Here is a 22603-nt window from a genome sequence, read left to right on the forward strand (position 1 = left end):
TTGCCCTATCTCTGAATACCCTTTATGTAAAATTTCGAATGTTTAGACCAGAAATTCTCTGAGTAATTTGGTAGAGATCGCAGAGGTCATTTTTTTTTAAACTTTGACCCTTATTATGACCCCTTAATATTTATTGTTTTGGGCTCAAATCAAGTTATTAAGTTAGATCCATGTCCAAGGAACCTATATCTAAAATTTCAAATGTTTAAACCCCAAATTGTCGGAAGAGTTTGGTAAAGTTCTCAAAAGTCAAATCGTTGAACTTTGACCCCTTAACAGCCAAATTTCTGTCCGAAAACGGATCACAAAGATTTTCCCAAATCTCAGTACCCTGTATATCAAATTTCGAGTCTGTAGACTTAAAATTGACAAAGTTTTTGCGTAGGGAAATGTACACGCGCACACACACACACACACACACACACACACACACACACACACACACACACACAGATACGTTCACTTTTATAGATATATAGATAGATTATTATTATTATTCAACTATGGATACATAGAAAACCCCTATAAACGAACTTCTAAAAAAATTTTAACTCTTTTTCACCCAACGCAATGTATATCGCCATTTAGATCATAAGGGACTACGATTTGGGAGTTTTACTCCTCCCCTGAGATACAAGGTGCTTTAAATAAGTTTCCAGACTTTTTTGTATGGGAACTTTTATTGATAATACACACTTTTGTTGCTGTTCATTTGAACGTGAAATCATAAAAATTTGTCAGTCATTACATAGCATGTATAGAAATAACATACTAAATTTTCACAAGTCTATGACAATTTTAAATGTCTGTACGAAAAAAAAGGCTAGAAACTTATTGTTAACATATTTAATTACAATGCACAGGCACTATTTTTTTGTATATAACAAGATATATCAGATGCAAATAAGGTTTAAGTTTACAAAGAAAAATATTCTATTAAATTATCAGCACTTGTGTACTCCAGTCCCCAAGGACAATTTTCTGCCTTCTAAATTACCAGACACACACGCACATCTGGAATACCAGCCTCGACTGACACCACACAGAAAACGATCATGATGGATGAAGAAGGATAGGAAGATAGATGAGTGAGAATACCGGCCAGACCTCCACTGGAAGGGTGCAAAGAATATCGGAAACTTGGGAAAGCTTATTGCTACATCGTGATAGGTCAAGAAGGATGGAAAGGTAGAGAAGGGAGAGTACCGGCCAGACCTCTACTGGAAGGGTGCAAAGAATATCGGAAACTTGGGGAAGCTTATTGCTACATCGTGATAGGTCAAGAAGGATGGAAAGGTAGAGAAAGGAGAGTACCGGCCAGACCTCCACTGGAAAGGTGCAAAGAATATCGGAAACTTGGGAAAGCTTATTGCTACATCATGATAGGTCAAGAAGGATGGAAAGGTAGAGAAGAGAGAGTACCGGCCAGACCTCCACTGGAAGGGTGCAAAGAATATCGGAAACTTGGGAAAGCTTATTGTTACATCGTGATAGGTCAAGAAGGATGGAAAGGTAGAGAAGGGAGAGTACTGGCCAGACCTCTACTGGAAGGGTGCAAAGAATATCAGAAACTTGGGAAAGCTTATTGCTACATCGTGATAGGTCAAGAAGGATGGAAAGGTAGAGAAGGCAGAGTACCAGCCAGACCTCCACTGGAAGGGTGCAAAGAATATCGGAAACTTGGGAAAGCTTATTGTTACATCGTGATAGGTCAAGAAGGATGGAAAGGTAGAGAAGGGAGAGTACTGGCCAGACCTCTACTGGAAGGGTGCAAAGAATATCAGAAACTTGGGAAAGCTTATTGCTACATCGTGATAGGTCAAGAAGGATGGAAAGGTAGAGAAGGCAGAGTACCAGCCAGACCTCCACTGGAAGGGTGCAAAGAATATCGGAAACTTGGGAAAGCTTATTGCTACATCGTGATAGGTCAAGAAGGATGGAAAGGTAGAGAAGGGAGAGTACCGGCCAGACCTCTACTGGAAGGGTGCAAAGAATATCGGAAACTTGGGGAAGCTTATTGCTACATCGTGATAGGTCAAGAAGGATGGAAAGGTAGAGAAAGGAGAGTACCGGCCAGACCTCCACTGGAAAGGTGCAAAGAATATCGGAAACTTGGGAAAGCTTATTGCTACATCATGATAGGTCAAGAAGGATGGAAAGGTAGAGAAGAGAGAGTACCGGCCAGACCTCCACTGGAAGGGTGCAAAGAATATCGGAAACTTGGGAAAGCTTATTGTTACATCGTGATAGGTCAAGAAGGATGGAAAGGTAGAGAAGGGAGAGTACTGGCCAGACCTCTACTGGAAGGGTGCAAAGAATATCAGAAACTTGGGAAAGCTTATTGCTACATCGTGATAGGTCAAGAAGGATGGAAAGGTAGAGAAGGCAGAGTACCAGCCAGACCTCCACTGGAAGGGTGCAAAGAATATCGGAAACTTGGGAAAGCTTATTGTTACATCGTGATAGGTCAAGAAGGATGGAAAGGTAGAGAAGGGAGAGTACTGGCCAGACCTCTACTGGAAGGGTGCAAAGAATATCAGAAACTTGGGAAAGCTTATTGCTACATCGTGATAGGTCAAGAAGGATGGAAAGGTAGAGAAGGCAGAGTACCAGCCAGACCTCCACTGGAAGGGTGCAAAGAATATCGGAAACTTGGGAAAGCTTATTGCTACATCGTGATAGGTCAAGAAGGATGGAAAGGTAGAGAAGGGAGAGTACCGGCCAGACCTCCACTGGAAGGGTGCAAAGAATATCGGAAACTTGGGAAAGCTTATTGTTACATCGTGATAGGTCAAGAAGGATGGAAAGGTAGAGAAGGGAGAGTACTGGCCAGACCTCTACTGGAAGGGTGCAAAGAATATCAGAAACTTGGGAAAGCTTATTGCTACATCGTGATAGGTCAAGAAGGATGGAAAGGTAGAGAAGGCAGAGTACCAGCCAGACCTCCACTGGAAGGGTGCAAAGAATATCGGAAACTTGGGAAAGCTTATTGTTACATCGTGATAGGTCAAGAAGGATGGAAAGGTAGAGAAGGGAGAGTACCGGCCAGACCTCCACTGGAAGGGTGCAAAGAATATCGGAAACTTGGGAAAGCTTATTGTTACATCGTGATAGGTCAAGAAGGATGGAAAGGTAGAGAAGGGAGAGTACCGGCCAGACCTCCACTGGGAAAGCTTATTGCTGCTCCAATTCCAGAGAAGATCAACGGTCGTTGCCAGTGAGAAATCAATGGCTGCTGTGATAACACAAAATGATTTACAGTGGTTATTGAAAACGAATCTTGGAAATCTAGGGAGACTTGTTGCCATACAGACTTTAGAGAATGCCACTTGTTATTGCCAGTGAGCAATCATTGGCAATGACTTGTGTGAAAACTCCTAGTGAGTAAGAGATAATAACACCAGTTGGTAACACAGAAAGTAGATGTGGAGTATCTGGGCAGATGAAAGAAATCAAGGACGGATAGTACCATTCTGACCTCAACTAGAAGGGAATGGAACGCACTGAAATATTGAGTAGGTTCGTTGTCACTCAGATTCCAGGGCAAACCATGGCCATTTATCAGTGAGAAATAACTAGTAACGTTTGGTGCTAACACACCTAGTTTACAATGATGATGAAAAGGAATAAAAAGTATCGGAAAATATGTGGAGACTTGCTCTCACTCAGACTCCAGGGAATGCAACTGGTTTTCAGCGGTAATAAAATAACTGTTGTGTGAATTCCAAGTGAGCAATAATAATAATAAAAAAAAAAATATCCTAGCATATTGAAACCAGGTGACATTGACAAACAGCAGGTAAATTAAAATAAATTGGCACTGGAACGAAACGCAATCCAAATAAGGAAATGAAACAGATGAGGATATCTATTGTCACGTCCAAATTCCAGAGAAAACCAATGACTGCTACTAACGAGAAGTCAATGATACATAGCTGTTGCGAGAATGTGAATGATTAGCAAAGGTTATTGAAAAAAGTGAAAAGTATTAGAAATCTGAGAAAACTTGTTTTTTTCTCGGACTCTAAGGAACACTGCTTATTGTTTCTAGTGAGCGATCACTGGAAATAATCTGTGTGAGAACTCCTTATGTATAAATAATAATTAATATGAAAATAAATATGACTGCGATGAGAAGGTAGTCCACTGGGAACTGTGCAAACGACTGCTATAAAAACAAACTACTAAAAAATCCAAAGTTGTTTATACTCAGGATAACAGTTAATGTAGACTCAGTGGACAAAGAGACGAAGCATTAAGTCACCTTCTAAGTAAATGCAGTAAGCTATCCAAAGGAAATATAAAACAAACATGAATGGGATGGGAAAGTAGTCCATAAGAAATTGTAAAAACGACTGTAATTAAAACAAATTACAAAAAATCCAAAGTAGATAAGACTCTGTGAACAAACGGACGAACCAGTAACCAACATCGTAAGTGAATGCAGCAAGCTATCTCACAGGAAATATAAAAATAAACATGACTGGAATCATGTAGTGGAGCGGTAGTCCACTAGTAACTGTGCAAACAAATGCACTTTGAGAATGCAGGCAAAAGGTACTGGCACAAACTGGAGACATTAGTTGAAAATTAAAGATATGAAATCCTCTTGAATATCAAAATACAAATGGATAAAATCATTCAAGTAAGAAGACGTAACGTGATAATAGTTAAAAAATCGCTATGTCGGCATTTCGATCAGTTGGTCTCTTATTAAATTAAAAATAACATGGAAGGTCACTGAGTAATTCGTTTTTAATTGCTGAAGCAACAAACACAAAGATGACTCAACTGCTATGAGTTATGGCTTATTTTGTCTTAAACTTTTTGTTAAACTTGCATCCTATTTGAGAAAGATTCCTGAGTTCGGCAGGATACACCCGAAGAAGTTCGGAGATTACGTCGACCGAAACGTGAAAATGACACTCATGATGAGAACAGCGGTCTGAAGAATCCAAATAATATGAATAATCGATCCTTATCTAAAAAATTTAGAAACAATTTATTGTTATGTCGTGGATTTTGAAATAAGCAGATAAGATTTTTTTTTTTTTTTTTTTACACAGTGATCACCACTTATCAAGGCCCGGAAGCCATTCAGGGACAAGGGTTATTGCAAGTACATTACGTTAGTGTGGAGATTTGATGAAGTGTTTACTTAAGGGGGCGGTTCATTAGGAATTTGTTAACATTGGACTTGAAGACATCCAAGTTGTAGTCCGGTGGGAAGCAGGCAGATGGAACAGAGTTCCACAGGCGTGCAGTTCTAAGAAAGAAGCTTTGTTCATGGAATCTGCGTTTTGATTTAGGCACAGATATAGAGTGGGGGAAATTTTTCACAGTGGATTCAGCTAGACGGGTGTTTTTCGTGAAAGATTGGCGAGGGGGGACCAGAGATTGGAGTTCATTATAGATAATTATTCTAGGGTAGAATAATTAATCGAACAACGCGTTTGGTAATATAGGTTTATTGTATGAATAGTACAAAGCAAGAATATAGTCCAAGGAAGGATATATATATATATATATATATATATATATATATATATATATGTGTGTGAAAAGTTGACAACTTTTCACATAAGCCTGATGAATTCTCACGAGAATGAAATGCGGAATATTCTGTAGCTAGATTCCCATATATATTTTCATAACTTACTACCTAACTCTACTTATGTATTGAGCACTGTTGAAGTAAATACTGAAACTTTACGTATAAAATTATATCTTCATATATTAATTTATGTGATTAAATGAAGTATATATATATATATATATATATATATATATTCCCTCTTCCCTGTCTTTGTCAAACTCTCTTACTTTTCCAACTTTCTTTCATTCGTAATCGCCAACCATTTATTGCTAGGTCTTTCCATTATAACATATATTTTTGTCAAAAACTGCATAGAAAATCTTCAGGTCTCTAAAATTTACTTTTTTTTTTTTTAAATTTTTTTCTTTTTCAGAAAACAGTCCAAGGTTTGTGCAAAACCAGATACGTCATCACAAAGAGAGACAGCTCAAATAATGTAAAAAAAATTGGTGTGATTAAATCCCTCTTTAGCGATAACTGTATCATTGCACCAAAAGAACAGAAAGGTTTGATTTCAAGCTACAGAGGAAAATCCTGTGAAGCCAAGGTAAGCAAAATAGTTCCACTGTTATTCCAGTTTAAACTCCTGACCCCCCCTCCCCATATCAAAGACGAGTTAATTTGTTTTTACTCAATTTATCAGAATAAACTCGTCCCCAAACATACAACTTCGAAAACGCTTGTCTTGTTGCCACATCCACGATCTGCCAGCGGCCACCTGATTGAACCAGCGGATCACCACACTCTTTAGCACATCCAGGCACACTTTGGTGTTGACTTTCAAGCTGACTTTGAAAATATGAGGTGGCATGATATGGCCGGAATCTTCATTGAGCTATGCGCTCAAGTATTGAACTGTCCAAATTTGCATTTTGAGGGTGCTGGCAATGGTCCTGTCATATCAATAGCAATACCTATCAATGGTTTTCATAACTTGGATCTGTAGAGAGCATGAGTTGTACAGCGACGCATCTCTAATCTTGCTCATTGAACATTGTGTCACTTTCAAACATGATCGAAGGCTCCTATTGCTCATAAGATTTGTACACAACTAGCTAGCTAGTAGATGGTTTGCAATAAAAAAAAAAAGAAAACCAATTTTCATCAAGTGGAAATGGAATCATGTCGTTTTTTTCTAGGGCGACAATTTTATCATTCCACCCTATAGTGTTTCAATTTTAGATGATACTGAGGAAGGTTCTAGAAATTTAGGGAATAATAAAAGGAACATTAGTATTATATCTGTAAGGATACTGCATAATCACGTTGAAACACCGGTTCCTGTCAGATCACCAAAGTTAAGCAACGATGAGGCTGACCAGTACCAGATGGGTGACCATTTGAGACTTCCAGATGCTGTATGTGTGCTCTCCGCTTATCTCGGCATTGTTTCCAGTCGTCCTGGACCTCTCCTTGCCACTAGACTCAAGCAATGCCGATTCAGGAAAGGTGTGGTTGGAGATTGCTCAACCCTTGCCACACAATTACACACTACAGGGGGTATCCTTTGTCTTTCGAGATTGAATAGAGGCATCAAAGGATACTGATAAATGTTTAAATATTTAGAATATGATTCAAATCTTTAAGACAGAATAGGCGTTTGATGCTAAGATTTGTTTAGATAAGTGTTAATACAGAGGAAGGAAATAGACATTTGAATAAATATTTAAGCTAGTGGTGGAAAGATTCTGATACAATTACCGATTCCATGACAATTGCCGATTCCATACTAAATTCTTGATTCTGATAAAATTACTGGTTTCGATTCTTTATAAATGTCTAAAAATTCAATTATAGAATGGTTATTTTCACAAATACCATAAAAACACAAGTTAAATATGCCGATAATTTCTTAAACATAAAAATAAACACTTGTGGGGATGATTTATAAATTTTAGTTTAAAATCAACAAATATTTATTATTTTATCATTACTACTAGCAGAGTTAGATTTTTCTTTAAACAAAATCAAATAAAAAAAGACAGTTAAAAAGATCATTCTAGCATCAGAAAATAGGGACAATTTTTTAAATATCGATTGTGCTACCAATAGAGAAGAGAGAGTACCGGCCACTCGAGGATAAGGATTAAAGAGTGTACAGTATAAATTGGACAATCGTTAGTAATGGAAATTCAGTAAATTTGTTAACTTATATGGAATGGCTCATCAAAAACTTGTTTATGTTAAACTTGAAGACAACCATATTATTATCAGCTAAAAAGCAGGAAAATAGAAGGCAACTACATAGGCGTGCAGTTCTAGGAAAGAAGCTTTGCTCATGGAAATTTCTTACCATCATCCCAACACAAATTCAAGCTATCCAAAACAGAAACGTATTTAAATCTACGATTATGTCGACGAATGTTCTTTACATTTAGATCAGGACCAGAACTATGAAGACCAGAGTAGTGTTTAGATCTATGATGATACTGATGAAGGTTCTTGATATTTAGATGAGAACCGAGACCAGTATAGTGTTTAGATCTATTATAACCCTGAGGAAGATTCTTGATATCTAGATGAGTAGCGAAACCTTTAAGACTAAAGTAGTGTCTAGATCTATTATGATACTAATGAAGGTTCTTGATATTTGGATGAGTACCGATACCATTTACACCTGACTACTACCTAGATTTATGTTGACACTGAGGAAAGTTTTTGATATTTGGATGAGAACTGAAACCTAACAGACCAGAATGGTGTTTAGATCTATGATAACACTACGGAAGATTCTTGATATTTGGATGAGGACCGGGACCATTTAAATGAGGCTAGTGTATAGATTTATGATAACACTGAGGAAGAGTCTTCATTTATACAAGAGTAGAGTTTAACTCTATGATGACACTAACGAAAGTTCTTGATATTTGGATGAGGACTAAGAAATTTTAGACCAGGGTAGTGTTTAGATCTATTATGATACTGATGAAGGTTCTTGATATTTGGATGAGGACTGAGACCATTTAGACCAGAGTAGTGTTTAGATCTATTATGATACTGATGAAGGTTCTTGATATTTGGATGAGGACTGAGACCATTTAGACGAGAGTAGTGTTTAGATCTATTATGATACTGATGAAGGTTCTTGATATTTGGATGAGGACTGAGACCATTTAGACGAGAGTAGTGTTTAGATCTATTATGATACTGATGAAGGTTCTTGATATTTGGATGACGACTGAGACCATTTAGACGAGAGTAGTGTTTAGATCTATTATGATACTGATGAATGTTCTTGATATTTGGATGAGGACTGAGACCATTTAGACGAGAGTAGTGTTTAGATCTATTATGATACTGATGAAGGTTCTTGATATTTGGATGAGGACTGAGACCATTTAGACGAGAGTAGTGTTTAGATCTATTATGATACTGATGAATGTTCTTGATATTTGGATGAGGACTGAGACCATTTAGACGGGAGTAGTGTTTAGATCTATTATGATACTGATGAAGGTTCTTGATATTTGGATGAGGACTGAGACCATTTAGACGAGAGTAGTGTTTAGATCTATTATGATACTGATGAATGTTCTTGATATTTGGATGAGGACTGAGACCATTTAGACGAGAGTAGTGTTTAGATCTATTATGATACTGATGAAGGTTCTTGATATTTGACTGAGGACTGAGACCATTTAGACCAGAGTAGTGTTTAGATCTATTATGATACTGATGAAGGTTCTTGATATTTGACTGAGGACTGAGACCATTTAGACGAGAGTAGTGTTTAGATCTATTATGATACTGATGAAGGTTCTTGATATTTGGATGAGGACTGAGACCATTTAGACGAGAGTAGTGTTTAGATCTATTATGATACTGATGAAGGTTCTTGATATTTGGATGACGACTGAGACCATTTAGACGAGAGTAGTGTTTAGATCTATTATGATACTGATGAATGTTCTTGATATTTGGATGAGGACTGAGACCATTTAGACGGGAGTAGTGTTTAGATCTATTATGATACTGATGAATGTTCTTGATATTTGGATGAGGACTGAGACCATTTAGACGAGAGTAGTGTTTAGATCTATTATGATACTGATGAAGGTTCTTGATATTTGGATGAGGACTGAGACCATTTAGACGAGAGTAGTGTTTAGATCTATTATGATACTGATGAATGTTCTTGATATTTGGATGAGGACTGAGACCATTTAGACGAGAGTAGTGTTTAGATCTATTATGATACTGATGAAGGTTCTTGATATTTGGATGAGGACTGAGACCATTTAGACGAGAGTAGTGTTTAGATCTATTATGATACTGATGAAGGTTCTTGATATTTGGATGACGACTGAGACCATTTAGACGAGAGTAGTGTTTAGATCTATTATGATACTGATGAATGTTCTTGATATTTGGATGAGGACTGAGACCATTTAGACGGGAGTAGTGTTTAGATCTATTATGATACTGATGAATGTTCTTGATATTTGGATGAGGACTGAGACCATTTAGACGAGAGTAGTGTTTAGATCTATTATGATACTGATGAATGTTCTTGATATTTGGATGAGGACTGAGACCATTTAGACGAGAGTAGTGTTTAGATCTATTATGATACTGATGAATGTTCTTGATATTTGGATGAGGACTGAGACCATTTAGACGAGAGTAGTGTTTAGATCTATTATGATACTGATGAAGGTTCTTGATATTTGGATGAGGACTGAGACCATTTAGACGAGAGTAGTGTTTAGATCTATTATGATACTGATGAAGGTTCTTGATATTTGACTGAGGACTGAGACCATTTAGACCAGAGTAGTGTTTAGATCTATTATGATACTGATGAAGGTTCTTGATATTTGACTGAGGACTGAGACCATTTAGACGAGAGTAGTGTTTAGATCTATTATGATACTGATGAAGGTTCTTGATATTTGGATGAGGACTGAGACCATTTAGACGAGAGTAGTGTTTAGATCTATTATGATACTGATGAAGGTTCTTGATATTTGACTGAGGACTGAGACCATTTAGACCAGAGTAGTGTTTAGATCTATTATGATACTGATGAAGATTCTTGATATTTGGATGACGACTGAGACCATTTAGACGAGAGTAGTGTTTAGATCTATTATGATACTGATGAAGGTTCTTGATATTTGACTGAGGACTGAGACCATTTAGACCAGAGTAGTGTTTAGATCTATTATGATACTGATGAAGGTTCTTGATATTTGACTGAGGACTGAGACCATTTAGACGAGAGTAGTGTTTAGATCTATTATGATACTGATGAAGATTCTTGATATTTGGATGACGACTGAGACCATTTAGACGAGAGTAGTGTTTAGATCTATTATGATACTGATGAAGGTTCTTGATATTTGGATGAGGACTGAGACCATTTAGACGAGAGTAGTGTTTAGATCTATTATGATACTGATGAAGGTTCTTGATATTTGGATGAGGACTGAGACCATTTAGACGAGAGTAGTGTTTAGATCTATTATGATACTGATGAAGGTTCTTGATATTTGGATGAGGACTGAGACCATTTAGACGAGAGTAGTGTTTAGATCTATTATGATACTGATGAAGGTTCTTGATATTTGGATGACGACTGAGACCATTTAGACGAGAGTAGTGTTTAGATCTATTATGATACTGATGAAGGTTCTTGATATTTGGATGACGACTGAGACCATTTAGACGAGAGTAGTGTTTAGATCTATTATGATACTGATGAAGATTCTTGATATTTGGATGAGGACTGAGACCATTTAGACGAGAGTAGTGTTTAGATCTATTATGATACTGATGAAGATTCTTGCAATTTGGATGAGGACTGAGACCATTTAGACGAGAGTAGTGTTTAGATCTATTATGATACTGATGAAGATTCTTGATATTTGGATGACGACTGAGACCATTTAGACGAGAGTAGTGTTTAGATCTATTATGATACTGATGAAGATTCTTGATATTTGGATGAGGACTGAGACCATTTAGACGAGAGTAGTGTTTAGATCTATTATGATACTGATGAAGATTCTTGCAATTTGGATGAGGACTGAGACCATTTAGACGAGAGTAGTGTTTAGATCTATTATGATACTGATGAAGGTTCTTGATATTTGGATGAGGACTGAGACCATTTAGACGAGAGTAGTGTTTAGATCTATTATGATACTGATGAAGGTTCTTGATATTTGACTGAGGACTGAGACCATTTAGACCAGAGTAGTGTTTAGATCTATTATGATACTGATGAAGATTCTTGATATTTGGATGACGACTGAGACCATTTAGACGAGAGTAGTGTTTAGATCTATTATGATACTGATGAAGGTTCTTGATATTTGACTGAGGACTGAGACCATTTAGACCAGAGTAGTGTTTAGATCTATTATGATACTGATGAAGGTTCTTGATATTTGACTGAGGACTGAGACCATTTAGACGAGAGTAGTGTTTAGATCTATTATGATACTGATGAAGATTCTTGATATTTGGATGACGACTGAGACCATTTAGACGAGAGTAGTGTTTAGATCTATTATGATACTGATGAAGGTTCTTGATATTTGGATGAGGACTGAGACCATTTAGACGAGAGTAGTGTTTAGATCTATTATGATACTGATGAAGATTCTTGATATTTGGATGAGGACTGAGACCATTTAGACGAGAGTAGTGTTTAGATCTATTATGATACTGATGAAGATTCTTGCAATTTGGATGAGGACTGAGACCATTTAGACGAGAGTAGTGTTTAGATCTATTATGATACTGATGAAGGTTCTTGATATTTGGATGAGGACTGAGACCATTTAGACGAGAGTAGTGTTTAGATCTATTATGATACTGATGAAGGTTCTTGATATTTGACTGAGGACTGAGACCATTTAGACCAGAGTAGTGTTTAGATCTATTATGATACTGATGAAGATTCTTGATATTTGGATGACGACTGAGACCATTTAGACGAGAGTAGTGTTTAGATCTATTATGATACTGATGAAGGTTCTTGATATTTGACTGAGGACTGAGACCATTTAGACCAGAGTAGTGTTTAGATCTATTATGATACTGATGAAGGTTCTTGATATTTGACTGAGGACTGAGACCATTTAGACGAGAGTAGTGTTTAGATCTATTATGATACTGATGAAGATTCTTGATATTTGGATGACGACTGAGACCATTTAGACGAGAGTAGTGTTTAGATCTATTATGATACTGATGAAGGTTCTTGATATTTGGATGAGGACTGAGACCATTTAGACGAGAGTAGTGTTTAGATCTATTATGATACTGATGAAGGTTCTTGATATTTGGATGAGGACTGAGACCATTTAGACGAGAGTAGTGTTTAGATCTATTATGATACTGATGAAGGTTCTTGATATTTGGATGAGGACTGAGACCATTTAGACGAGAGTAGTGTTTAGATCTATTATGATACTGATGAAGGTTCTTGATATTTGGATGAGGACTGAGACCATTTAGACGAGAGTAGTGTTTAGATCTATTATGATACTGATGAAGGTTCTTGATATTTGGATGACGACTGAGACCATTTAGACGAGAGTAGTGTTTAGATCTATTATGATACTGATGAAGATTCTTGATATTTGGCTGAGGACTGAGACCATTTAGACGAGAGTAGTGTTTAGATCTATTATGATACTGATGAAGATTCTTGCAATTTGGATGAGGACTGAGACCATTTAGACGAGAGTAGTGTTTAGATCTATTATGATACTGATGAAGGTTCTTGATATTTGGCTGAGGACTGAGACCATTTAGACGAGAGTAGTGTTTAGATCTATTATGATACTGATGAAGGTTCTTGATATTTGGATGACGACTGAGACCATTTAGACGAGAGTAGTGTTTAGATCTATTATGATACTGATGAAGATTCTTGATATTTGGCTGAGGACTGAGACCATTTAGACGAGAGTAGTGTTTAGATCTATTATGATACTGATGAAGATTCTTGCAATTTGGATGAGGACTGAGACCATTTAGACGAGAGTAGTGTTTAGATCTATTATGATACTGATGAAGGTTCTTGATATTTGGCTGAGGACTGAGACCATTTAGACGAGAGTAGTGTTTAGATCTATTATGATACTGATGAAGGTTCTTGATATTTGGCTGAGGACTGAGACCATTTAGACGAGAGTAGTGTTTAGATCTATTATGATACTGATGAAGGTTCTTGATATTTGGATGACGACTGAGACCATTTAGACGAGAGTAGTGTTTAGATCTATTATGATACTGATGAAGATTCTTGATATTTGGCTGAGGACTGAGACCATTTAGACGAGAGTAGTGTTTAGATCTATTATGATACTGATGAAGATTCTTGCAATTTGGATGAGGACTGAGACCATTTAGACGAGAGTAGTGTTTAGATCTATTATGATACTGATGAAGGTTCTTGATATTTGGCTGAGGACTGAGACCATTTAGACGAGAGTAGTGTTTAGATCTATTATGATACTGATGAAGGTTCTTGATATTTGGATGAGGACTGAGACCATTTAGACGAGTGTAGTGTTTAGATCTATTATGACACTGATGAGGGTTCTTGATATTTGGATGAAGACTGAGACCATTTAGACGAGAGTAGTGTTTAGATCTATTATGATACTGATGAAGGTTCTTGATATTTGGATGACGACTGAGACCATTTAGACGAGAGTAGTGTTTAGATCTATTATGATACTGATGAAGGTTCTTGATATTTGGCTGAGGACTGAGACCATTTAGACGAGAGTAGTGTTTAGATCTATTATGATACTGATGAAGGTTCTTGATATTTGGATGAGGACTGAGACCATTTAGACGAGTGTAGTGTTTAGATCTATTATGACACTGATGAGGGTTCTTGATATTTGGATAAGGACTGAGACCATTTAGACCAGAGTAGTGTTTAGATCTATTATGATACTGATGAAGGTTCTTGATATTTGGATGAGGACTGAGACCATTTAGACGAGTGTAGTGTTTAGATCTATTATGACACTGATGAGGGTTCTTGATATTTGGATAAGGACTGAGACCATTTAGACCAGAGTAGTGTTTAGATCTATTATGATACTGATGAAGGTTCTTGATATTTGGATGAGGACTGAGACCATTTAGACGAGTGTAGTGTTTAGATCTATTATGACACTGATGAGGGTTCTTGATATTTGGATAAGGACTGAGACCATTTAGACCAGAGTAGTGTTTAGATCTATTATGATACTGATGAAGGTTCTTGATATTTGGATGAGGACTGAGACCATTTAGACGAGTGTAGTGTTTAGATCTATTATGACACTGATGAGGGTTCTTGATATTTGGATAAGGACTGAGACCATTTAGACCAGAGTAGTGTTTAGATCTATTATGATACTGATGAAGGTTCTTGATATTTGGATGAGGACTGAGACCATTTAGACGAGTGTAGTGTTTAGATCTATTATGACACTGATGAAGGTTCTTGATATTTGGCTGAGGACTGAGACCATTTAGACGAGAGTAGTGTTTAGATCTATTATGATACTGATGAAGGTTCTTGATATTTGGATGAGGACTGAGACCATTTAGACGAGTGTAGTGTTTAGATCTATTATGACACTGATGAGGGTTCTTGATATTTGGATAAGGACTGAGACCATTTAGACCAGAGTAGTGTTTAGATCTATTATGATACTGATGAAGGTTCTTGATATTTGGATGAGGACTGAGACCATTTAGACGAGTGTAGTGTTTAGATCTATTATGACACTGATGAGGGTTCTTGATATTTGGATAAGGACTGAGACCATTTAGACCAGAGTAGTGTTTAGATCTATTATGATACTGATGAAGGTTCTTGATATTTGGATGAGGACTGAGACCATTTAGACGAGTGTAGTGTTTAGATCTATTATGACACTGATGAGGGTTCTTGATATTTGGATAAGGACTGAGACCATTTAGACCAGAGTAGTGTTTAGATCTATTATGATACTGATGAAGGTTCTTGATATTTGGATGACGACTGAGACCATTTAGACGAGTGTAGTGTTTAGATCTATTATGACACTGATGAGGGTTCTTGATATTTGGATAAGGACTGAGACCATTTAGACCAGAGTAGTGTTTAGATCTATTATGATACTGATGAAGGTTCTTGATATTTGGATGAGGACTGAGACCATTTAGACGAGAGTAGTGTTTAGATCTATTATGATACTGATGAAGGTTCTTGATATTTGGATGAGGACTGAGACCATTTAGACGAGAGTAGTGTTTAGATCTATTATGATACTGATGAAGGTTCTTGATATTTGGATGAGGACTGAGACCATTTAGACGAGAGTAGTGTTTAGATCTATTATGATACTGATGAAGGTTCTTGATATTTGGATGAGGACTGAGACCATTTAGACCAGAGTAGTGTTTAGATCTATTATGATACTGATGAAGATTCTTGATATTTGGATGAGGACTGAGACCATTTAGACGAGAGTAGTGTTTAGATCTATTATGATACTGATAAAAGTTCTTGATATTTGGATGAGGACTGAGACCATTTAGACCAGAGTAGTGTTTAGATCTATTATGATACTGATGAATGTTCTTGATATTTGGATGAGGACTGAGACCATTTAGACGAGAGTAGTGTTTAGATCTATTATGATACTGATGAAGGTTCTTGATATTTGGATTAGGACTGAGACCATTTAGACGAGAGTAGTGTTTAGATCTATTATGATACTGATGAGGGTTCTTGATATTTGGATGAGGACTGAGATCATATAGACCAAGGTAGTGTTTAGATCTATTATGATACTGATGAAGGTTCTTGATATTTGGCTGAGGACTGAGACCATTTAGACGAGAGTAGTGTTTAGATCTATTATGATACTGATGAATGTTCTTGATATTTGGATGAGGACTGAGACCATTTAGACGAGAGTAGTGTTTAGATCTATTATGATACTGATGAATGTTCTTGATATTTGGATGAGGACTGAGACCATTTAGACGATAGTAGTGTTTAGATCTATTATGATACTGATGAATGTTCTTGATATTTGGATGAGGACTGAGACCATTTAGACGATAGTAGTGTTTAGATCTATTATGATACTGATGAATGTTCTTGATATTTGGATGAGGACTGAGACCATTTAGACGAGAGTAGTGTTTAGATCTATTATGATACTGATGAAGGTTCTTGATATTTGGATGAGGACTGAGACCATTTAGACGATAGTAGTGTTTAGGTCTATTATGATACTGATGAATGTTCTTGATATTTGGATGAGGACTGAGACCATTTAGACAAGAGTAGTGTTTAGATCTATTATGATACTGATAAAGGTTCTTGATATTTGGATGAGGACTGAGACCATTTAGACGAGAGTAGTGTTTAGATCTATTATGATACTGATGAATGTTCTTGATATTTGGATGAGGACTGAGACCATTTAGACGAGAGTAGTGTTTAGATCTATTATGATACTGATGAATGTTCTTGATATTTGGATGAGGACTGAGACCATTTAGACGATAGTAGTGTTTAGATCTATTATGATACTGATGAATGTTCTTGATATTTGGCTGAGGACTGAGACCATTTAGACGATAGTAGTGTTTAGGTCTATTATGATACTGATGAATGTTCTTGATATTTGGATGAGGACTGAGACCATTTAGACGAGAGTAGTGTTTAGATCTATTATGATACTGATGAATGTTCTTGATATTTGGATGAGGACTGAGACCATTTAGACGATAGTAGTGTTTAGATCTATTATGATACTGATGAATGTTCTTGATATTTGGATGAGGACTGAGACCATTTAGACGAGAGTAGTGTTTAGATCTATTATGATACTGATGAATGTTCTTGATATTTGGATGAGGACTGAGACCATTTAGACGATAGTAGTGTTTAGATCTATTATGATACTGATGAATGTTCTTGATATTTGGATGAGGACTGAGACCATTTAGACGATAGTAGTGTTTAGGTCTATTATGATACTGATGAATGTTCTTGATATTTGGATGAGGACTGAGACCATTTAGACGAGAGTAGTGTTTAGATCTATTATGATACTGATGAATGTTCTTGATATTTGGATGAGGACTGAGACCATTTAGACGATAGTAGTGTTTAGGTCTATTATGATACTGATGAATGTTCTTGATATTTGGATGAGGACTGAGACCATTTAGACGAGAGTAGTGTTTAGATCTATTATGATACTGATGAAGGTTATTGATATTTGGCTAAGGATTGAGACCAATTAGACCAGAGTAGTGTTCAGATCTATTATGATACTGATGAATGTTCTTGATATTTGGATGAGGACTGAGACCATTTAGACAAGAGTAGTGTTTAGATCTATTATGATACTGATGAAGGTTCTTGATATTTGGATGAGGACTGAGACCATTTAGACGAGAGTAGTGTTTAGATCTATTATGATACTGATGAAGGTTCTTGATATTTGGATGAGGACTGAGACCATTTAGACGAGAGTAGTGTTTAGATCTATTATGATACTGATGAATGTTCTTGATATTTGGATGAGGACTGAGACCATTTAGACCAGAGTAGTGTTTAGATCTATTATGATACTGATGAAGGTTCTTGATATTTGGATGAGGACTGAGACCATTTAGACGAGAGTAGTGTTTAGATCTATTATGATACTGATGAAGGTTCTTGATATTTGACTGAGGACTGAGACCATTTAGACCAGAGTAGTGTTTAGATCTATTATGATACTGATGAAGGTTCTTGATATTTGGATGAGGACTGAGACCATTTAGACCAGAGTAGTGTTTAGATCTATTATGATACTGATGAAGGTTCTTGATATTTGACTGAGGACTGAGACCATTTAGACCAGAGTAGTGTTTAGATCTATTATGATACTGATAAAGGTTCTTGATATTTGGATGAGGACTGAGACCATTTAGACGAGAGTAGTGTTTAGATCTATTATGATACTGATGAAGGTTCTTGATATTTGGATGAGGACTGAGACCATTTAGACGAGAGTAGTGTTTAGATCTATTATGATACTGATGAAGGTTCTTGATATTTGACTGAGGACTGAGACCATTTAGACCAGAGTAGTGTTTAGATCTATTATGATACTGATGAAGGTTCTTGATATTTGACTGAGGACTGAGACCATTTAGACGAGAGTAGTGTTTAGATCTATTATGATACTGATGAATGGTCTTGATATTTGGATGAGGACTGAGACCATTTAGACGAGAGTAGTGTTTAGATCTATTATGATACTGATGAAGGTTCTTGATATTTGGATGAGGACTGAGACCATTTAGACGAGAGTAGTGTTTAGATCTATTATGATACTGATGAAGGTTCTTGATATTTGACTGAGGACTGAGACCATTTAGACCAGAGTAGTGTTTAGATCTATTATGATACTGATGAAGGTTCTTGATATTTGACTGAGGACTGAGACCATTTAGACGAGAGTAGTGTTTAGATCTATTATGATACTGATGAAGGTTCTTGATATTTGGATGAGGACTGAGACCATTTAGACGAGAGTAGTGTTTAGATCTATTATGATACTGATGAAGGTTCTTGATATTTGGATGAGGACTGAGACCATTTAGACGAGAGTAGTGTTTAGATCTATTATGATACTGATGAAGGTTCTTGATATTTGGATGAGGACTGAGACCATTTAGACCAGAGTAGTGTTTAGGTCTATTATGATACTGATGAATGTTCTTGATATTTGGATGAGGACTGAGACCATTTAGACGAGAGTAGTGTTTAGATCTATTATGATACTGATGAAGGTTCTTGATATTTGGATGAGGACTGAGACCATTTAGACGAGAGTAGTGTTTAGATCTATTATGATACTGATGAAGGTTCTTGATATTTGGATGAGGACTGAGACCATTTAGACGAGAGTAGTGTTTAGGTCTATTATGATACTGATGAATGTTCTTGATATTTGGATGAGGACTGAGACCATTTAGACGAGAGTAGTGTTTAGATCTATTATGATACTGATGAAGGTTCTTGATATTTGACTGAGGACTGAGACCATTTAGACGAGAGTAGTGTTTAGGTCTATTATGATACTGATGAATGTTCTTGATATTTGGATGAGGACTGAGACCATTTAGACGAGAGTAGTGTTTAGATCTATTATGATACTGATGAAGGTTCTTGATATTTGGATGAGGACTGAGACCATTTACACGAGAGTAGTGTATAGATCTATTATGATACTGATAAAGGTTCTTGATATTTGGATGAGGACTGAGACCATTTAGACGAGAGTAGTGTTTAGATCTATTATGATACTGATGAATGTTCTTGATATTTGGATGAGGACTGAGACCATTTAGACAAGAGTAGTGTTTAGATCTATTATGATACTGATAAAGGTTCTTGATATTTGGATGAGGACTGAGACCATTTAGACGAGAGTAGTGTTTAGATCTATTATGATACTGATGAATGTTCTTGATATTTGGATGAGGACTGAGACCATTTAGACAAGAGTAGTGTTTAGATCTATTATGATACTGATGAAGGTTCTTGATATTTGGCTGAGGACTGAGATCATTTAGACGAGAGTAGTGTTTAGATCTATTATGATACTGATGAAGGTGCTTGATATTTGGCTGAGGACTGAGACCATTTAGACGAGAGTAGTGTTTAGATCTATTATGATACTGATGAAGATTCTTGATATTTGGATGAGGACTGAGACCATTTAGACCAGAGTAGTGTTTAGATCTATTATGATACTGATGAATGTTCTTGATATTTGGATGAGGACTGAGACCATATAGACGAGAGTAGTGTTTAGATCTATTATGATACTGATGAAGGTTCTTGATATTTGGATGAGGACTGAGACCATTTAGACCAGAGTAGTATTTAGATCTATTATGATACTGATGAATGTTCTTGATATTTGGATGAGGACTGAGACCATTTAGACGAGAGTAGTGTTTAGATCTATTATGATACTGATGAAGGTTCTTGATATTTGGATGAGGACTGAGACCATTTAGACGAGAGTAGTGTTTAGATCTATTATGATACTGATGAAGGTTCTTGATATTTGGATGAGGACTGAGACCATTTAGACCAGAGTAGTGTTTAGATCTATTATGATACTGATGAATGTTCTTGATATTTGGATGAGGACTGAGACCATTTAGACCAGAGTAGTGTTTAGATCTATTATGATACTGATGAATGTTCTTGATATTTGGATGAGGACTGAGACCATTTAGACGAGAGTAGTGTTTAGATCTATTATGATACTGATGAAGGTTCTTGATATTTGGATGAGGACTGAGACCATTTAGACCAGAGTAGTGTTTAGATCTATTATGATACTGATGAAGGTTCTTGATATTTGGATGAGGACTGAGACCATTTAGACGAGAGTAGTGTTTAGATCTATTATGATACTGATGAAGGTTCTTGATATTTGGATGAGGACTGAGACCATTTAGACCAGAGTAGTGTTTAGATCTATTATGATACTGATGAATGTTCTTGATATTTGGATGAGGACTGAGACCATTTAGACGAGAGTAGTGTTTAGATCTATTATGATACTGATGAAGGTTCTTGATATTTGGATGAGGACTGAGACCATTTAGACCAGAGTAGTGTTTAGATCTATTATGATACTGATGAATGTTCTTGATATTTGGATGAGGACTGAGACCATTTAGACCAGAGTAGTGTTTAGATCTATTATGATACTGATGAAGGTTCTTGATATTTGGATGAGGACTGAGACCATTTAGACGAGAGTAGTGTTTAGATCTATTATGATACTGATGAAGGTTCTTGATATTTGGATGAGGACTGAGACCATTTAGACCAGAGTAGTGTTTAGATCTATTATGATACTGATGAAGGTTCTTGATATTTGGATGAGGACTGAGACCATTTAGACGAGAGTAGTGTTTAGATCTATTATGATACTGATGAAGGTTCTTGATATTTGGATGAGGACTGAGACCATTTAGACGAGAGTAGTGTTTAGATCTATTATGATACTGATGAAGGTTCTTGATATTTGGATGAGGACTGAGACCATTTAGACCAGAGTAGTGTTTAGATCTATTATGATACTGATGAAGGTTCTTGATATTTGGCTGAGGACTGAGACCAATTAGACCAGAGTAGTGTTTAGATCTATTATGATACTGATGAAGGTTCTTGATATTTGGATGAGGACTGAGACCATTTAGACGAGAGTAGTGTTTAGATCTATTATGATACTGATGAAGGTTCTTGATATTTGGATGAGGACTGAGACCATTTAGACCAGAGTAGTGTTTAGATCTATTATGATACTGATGAATGTTCTTGATATTTGGATGAGGACTGAGACCATTTAGACGAGAGTAGTGTTTAGATCTATTATGATACTGATGAAGGTTCTTGATATTTGGATGAGGACTGAGACCATTTAGACCAGAGTAGTGTTTAGATCTATTATGATACTGATGAAGGTTCTTGATATTTGGCTGAGGACTGAGACCAATTAGACCAGAGTAGTGTTTAGATCTATTATGATACTGATGAAGGTTCTTGATATTTGGATGAGGACTGAGACCATTTAGACGAGAGTAGTGTTTAGATCTATTATGATACTGATGAAGGTTCTTGATATTTGGATGAGGACTGAGACCATTTAGACCAGAGTAGTGTTTAGATCTATTATGATACTGATGAAGGTTCTTGATATTTGGCTGAGGACTGAGACCAATTAGACCAGAGTAGTGTTTAGATCTATTATGATACTGATGAAGGTTCTTGATATTTGGATGAGGACTGAGACCATTTAGACGAGAGTAGTGTTTAGGTCTATTATGATACTGATGAATGTTCTTGATATTTGGATGAGGACTGAGACCATTTAGACGAGAGTAGTGTTTAGATCTATTATGATACTGATGAAGGTTCTTGATATTTGACTGAGGACTGAGACCATTTAGACGAGAGTAGTGTTT

At 36.5% G+C, this 22603-nt stretch overlaps 1 protein-coding gene across 1 annotated transcript in view; it reads left to right on the plus strand.

Annotated features, from left to right (window-relative positions):
- LOC145280048 (uncharacterized) overlaps nt 1-22603 on the plus strand; it is a 158086-nt gene that overhangs the window by 21829 nt on the left and 113654 nt on the right. The window contains exon 5 of the mRNA XM_080131729.1: nt 5970-6143. Coding sequence (XP_079987855.1) covers nt 5970-6143 — 174 coding nt within the window. The remainder of the gene's footprint in view (nt 1-5969; nt 6144-22603) is intronic.

The sequence above is a fragment of the Euprymna scolopes genome, chromosome 7, assembly GCF_053919585.1.
Source record: "Euprymna scolopes isolate OS-2025 chromosome 7, ASM5391958v1, whole genome shotgun sequence".
NCBI classification, from domain to species: Eukaryota; Metazoa; Mollusca; class Cephalopoda; order Sepiida; family Sepiolidae; genus Euprymna; species Euprymna scolopes.